The sequence below is a fragment of the Galeopterus variegatus genome, unplaced genomic scaffold (assembly GCF_000696425.1).
Source record: "Galeopterus variegatus unplaced genomic scaffold, G_variegatus-3.0.2 Scaffold171, whole genome shotgun sequence".
Lineage (NCBI taxonomy): Eukaryota > Metazoa > Chordata > Mammalia > Dermoptera > Cynocephalidae > Galeopterus > Galeopterus variegatus.
The window spans coordinates 158,422-163,410 of record NW_007726282.1 but is presented as its reverse complement, the minus strand read 5'-3'; the positions used below and the strand labels follow the sequence as shown (position 1 = coordinate 163,410).

Here is a 4,989-nt window from a genome sequence, read left to right as displayed (position 1 = left end):
AAAGTTTGTCTTCTACGTGTTATTAGAGTTCAGTACTTATTGTTTTTCCCTTTTGAAGTAATGCGTAGATCTCGAGTAGAAAGAAAGTTTGTCTTCTACGTGTTATTAGAGTTCAGTACTTATTGTTTTTCCCTTTTGAAGTAATGCGTAGATCTCGAGTATAAAGAAAGTTTGTCTTCTACATGTTATTAGAGTTCAGTACTTATTGTTTTTCCCTTTTGAAGTAATGCGTAGATCTCGAGTATGCTATTCAGTGTGTTTTGACCATGGCATACACCCAACTCCTATCAAGAGATAGACGGTGACCATCACCCCAGGAAGCTCCCTTGGGCCCTTTCCCAACTGATTGATCCCTGCTACCATCCCCCAGAGGCAACCACTTCTGAGTTTTTTCATCATTGATTAGCCTGTTCTACAATTTCACACAGGTGGAAGCATTATTCTTTTTGGTTTTCAGTTATCCAAAATGTAGCTCATCAGAGCCCTCACAGGTCAGCTCCCATGTCCTCTGGACAGGCCTGCATCAGTCCCCAGTGCTTTTTGCTTCTGGTGCTGCATTAAGACCTGGGCTTACCTCTGACGTATTTCTTGTTTCAGGCAACAAATCCACCACTTCTCAAAGGAGCTCTTTTTAATAGGTTTTAGACAATATCAGTCCTCCAAAACTCGTAATTAAAAGGTCTTAGCCACCTGGAGCTTTGGTTTAAAGTCTCTACATTTGATACATGTAGGGGAGGCAGAATTTGACATGGAGAGGTGGTAAGAGTGTGTGATGAAGGATTGGCTCATGGCACCGTATTGGACTTGGAGGGAAGGAAGGGCTTTTCGCCCTTAGTGTGCTCTAGATGGCCAGGTCTGTGGGAACAGGGGACTTTCTGCCTTGTACATTGCCATCCCAGCATTTAGCTCAGTGCCTAACACAGAAGAGATATATGCTAAATACTTGTTGAGTAAATAAATGTGGTTTTAAGCATTAGCCTTCCTGATCAGATTGATGAGTTTCCAGCATAGATATGGCTGGGACCAGTGGTTTTGTGGCACAGGTCTTGGGATGGTGGTCAGCTACAGCTGACCCTAATCAGTTAGCCCAGAGGTATTTTCTGTGCCAGTCAGAATACAGGCTGAGATTGGTTTTCTGAGCTTTTGTTTAAACTTTTTTTTTTTTTTTTAAAGATGACTGGTAAGGGGATCTTAACCCTTGACATGGTGTTGTCAGCACCACGCTCACCCATTGAACTAACCGGCCATCCCTATATGGGATTTGAACCCGTGGCCCTTGGTGTTATCAGCACCACACTCTCCCGAGTGAGCCACGGGTCGACCCTTTTTTTTTTTTTTTAAGATGACCGGTAAGGGGATCTTAACCCTTGACTTGGTTTTGTCAGCACCACGCTCTCCCAGGTGAGGTAACCGGCCGTTCCTATATAGGGATCCAAACCTGTGGCCTCGGTGTTACCAGCACCACACTCTCTCTCAAGTGAGCCACAGGCCACTGTTGGCTTAATTTTTAAGATTGTACTTTTGTAAAAGTGCTCAAGTTTACTATGCATTTTTAAAAAGTAAATTTTGTGGAACTTTTCATACATGCCCAAATGAATGAATCCCAGTATATCCATCACCCAACTTCAACAGCTATGGATGTTTTGCAATCTTGTTTCATCTTCCAGTTGCCCCTCACTGGAGTATTTTAGAGCAAATACTAGGCATGTAATTTCAGCTATAAGTTTATCTTAAGTATATATGGAACTGATAAAGATGTTCTTTTCAAATAGAAGCACAATGTCATTCACACCTAACTGAATGAGCGATAATTCCTTAATCCGGGATGCACTTTGGTGTGCAGATCCCTTTACTAGCCGGGGGCTGTTGATCTTGTTGGGAGTAGAAGTTGGTGCCATTTGGGAGGATCTGTGAGGTTTGTGCTACATGCTTTCCATAGGTTAACTTGTTAATTTTCACAGTCCCTGCAAAGGGTAGAGGGCTGCTTGCATGTTGCTGATGCAAGAAGGAAGCCCCATGGAAACTGTTCAAGGCTTCATGGCTAGTGGCTGGGCAGGCAGGGTCTCAGGCCCAGGCATAGGGACTGATCTCCACTCTTCCCATCCCGTGCTCCCTCACACTCCCCTCCCTCCCCTACCATGAAGGCTTTGACCCTACCAGATCGTGTTGCCTGAATCTGTAGAGGGTGTCACCTACATTCGACCCTTAGAGTTTAAAGTTTAACTTTGGAGTCTTTAAAATCGGAGTTAGAATTGCTGAAGCATTGTGGGAAATTCTTGTGTTGGCCAGTCATGTCAAAGGTTATCCTTGAGGCTTGTGCTTTTTCAGGTTTCAGCTTGCTGTGCTGGCTTGGAACTAGTTTGAAATGAAGGGCCTCAATATTGTAAGGCTGGGCCAAGAGGGTGGGCTCCTCTGTTACGTGTAATGCTGATGGGGTTTTTGTCATTACTAATTCGGAAGATCTCTGTATGGATCAGACTGTTTGCACAGAGTGGAGACTGAGTAGGCTGTAGTCAGCATGTTATTTGGAGACCGAGTGAGCAATTACAGCTCCATCTGTCCAGAAGACTTCTGTCGCGTGCTTCAGTTGTGTCAGCCTCTCTGAAGTTGAACCCAGAGGAGTAGCCACTTGTTTGATGTGGATGTCATATCTATCTGACGTTTCATTACTTTTTAAAAGTTGGGGGGTTTTTTGTGTCTTTTTTGTGACCGGTAAGGGGATCGCAACCCTTGGCTTGGTGTCGCCCGCACCGCACTCAGCCAGTGAGCGCACCGGCCATCCCTATATAGGATCCGAACCCGCGGCGGGAGCACTGCACTCACCCGAGTGCGCCACGGGGTCGGCACTACTTTTTAAAAGTTTTAATTAAAAATTTTTTTGTTTTTTGGCAGTGGCTGGTATGGTGATCCTAACCTTTGACCTTGGTGTTATCAGCACCACATTCTAACTTAGTGAGCTAACTGGCCAGCTGTCTCTATCTGACGTTTCGGATGCTCACTTTTCAGAAGGTTCTGGCCTTTCCATGTTACAGAGCCTTCCTGGCCCTGTCTCATGCCTGCCTTGCATCTCTGTTACCTTCCAGGACCAGAGCTCCTTCTCTCTTTCCCTTCTCCAAACGCCGACATCTTGATGGACATTTCTACCTGTAGTGTTTTTTGGAGGCTTGTTAAGATTTTTATAAAAGTTCTGTATTTGTAAAAATTGGTGTACTTTATGTGAAGAAATGGTGGGAGAAGAGAGAAAAAGTGAAAACCATCTGAGTGTGGGCCTGAAGTCAGACGTGGCTTCTAGAAACCAGCTGTTTTCATTTCAAGGGAAATTTATAATTAGTTGTTCAGTGCCTTGACTTAGTGGTGGTTACTTGGAAATAAAGATGTGTCCTGCTGTGTTAACAGGCACCTCCATGAGACAGCTCCTGTGTCGTTCTGACTGCTGAGTGTCTGGCTACTAAAATTAATCCACCTATGAAATACTTGGAAACTAAAAGGATTTTCTGATCTTATAGATAGTTGAAGTATTGATAACACCAAGGAAATCTGTCACAATTTGGAAAGATAAGCAAAAGTTTGATTTCCAGAAACTACAGAAAAAGAAGTAAAAATGGTAAGAAAGTTTTGTCTTTTAATCACTGATACTATTTCTTCATGTACAAAGATGTTTGTAGCATTTCCCCAAAATACTTGACTCTTTTATCATTGTTCGTTAGCCTTTCTGTGTCATAAAGTAGTATGTACTGTAACACACAGGGGGTATAGAAATGTACCAAGCAAGTGCCCTGTTCCTCCTGCTGCCCCGGGAGAGCGGCTGCTCAGCTGCGTGTCCTGCTTCTCAGGCCTTCAGTTGCGTCCACACAGCCGCGTTTTTCCAAGGATGATAGAGCATAATTCTCAGTTGGGCTGCTTAAAAGACCAGCAATGGGTTGCCGGGTCTCTTTGCATCCCATGTAACTTGCCTTTCACATTTCTAGCGTCCAATGCGAATTTTTGTGAATGATGACCGCCACGTGATGGCAAAGCATTCTTCGGTTTATCCCACACAAGAGGAGCTGGAGGCAGTGCAGAACATGGTGTCACATACCGAGCGGGCGCTCAAAGCCGTGTCCGACTGGATAGATGAGCAGGAAAAAGGCAGCAGCGAGCATGCCGAGTCCGATAACATGGATATGCCCCCAGAGGATGAGGGCAAAGAAGGGGCCGGGTGAGTGTGAGGGCTGGTGCTTTGTCTTTTTTTCTGGGGAGACTGGCCAGTGTAAGGATCATGATCTCTGAGACACTCCAGCCTCTTTGGGGGGTCTCCAGCTTGTGTCCAGACTGACTCCCTTGCTGAACCTTGCTTTGGTCTCTCCCCTAGGGAACAGAAGACAGAGCACATGACCAGAACCCTGCGGGGTGTGATGCGAGTTGGTCTCGTGGCAAAGGGCCTTCTGCTCAAAGGGGACTTGGATCTGGAGCTAGTGCTGCTATGTAAGGAGAAGCCCACGACTGCCCTCCTGGACAAGGTGGCTGACAACCTGGCCATCCAGCTCACTGTGAGTGTGACCGCCACCAGTGGGTCGCGGGCAGGGTGTGCTTGTTGAGGTGAGCAGAGGAAGAGAGGACCAACTTGTGCCAGACACCAGGAAGCATGCTCCAAACTCCCCTTTGAACCTGCTGTGCTTACACCTCCTCAGTAGGTGAAAGGCATGACACCCCAGAGCCACTGAGGTTCTACGGGAAAGCAGCCACCTGACTGCAGGGGTGCCCAAATGCTATGCCAGCCAGTAAGGACCCAGTGCCTAGTTCATGCCAGGCTGCAAAAGACCGAAGTCCCTGGGTGTGAACTTCATACCCAGACTCCATTGGATGGATGAATGGATGGATCATACAACCATTAGCTCTTTCTCTCTGATCCAAACCTGGATGTAAACAATTTTTTTAAAAATCCATTTGTCTTGGGCCGGCCCGGTGGCGCACTGGAGAGTGCGCCGCTTGGGAGCGTGGCGGCGCTCC

The 4,989-nt window shown here is 46.3% G+C and overlaps 1 protein-coding gene across 5 annotated transcripts in view; it reads left to right on the top strand.

Annotated features, from left to right (window-relative positions):
* Window positions 1–4,989, top strand: part of ILF3 (interleukin enhancer binding factor 3, 90kDa) — a 33,959-nt gene that overhangs the window by 12,277 nt on the left and 16,693 nt on the right. For 3 of the 5 annotated variants that reach the window (XM_008563011.1, XM_008563022.1, XM_008563017.1), the window contains exons 1-3: window positions 3,460–3,604; window positions 3,969–4,198; window positions 4,352–4,529. In XM_008563011.1, the coding sequence (XP_008561233.1) occupies window positions 3,602–3,604; window positions 3,969–4,198; window positions 4,352–4,529 (411 nt within the window). In that variant the 5' untranslated portion in view covers window positions 3,460–3,601. Of the gene's footprint in view, window positions 1–3,458; window positions 3,605–3,968; window positions 4,199–4,351; window positions 4,530–4,989 lie in introns of those variants that run through there. The other 2 variants (XM_008595095.1, XM_008595089.1) reach the window with 2 other exon arrangements.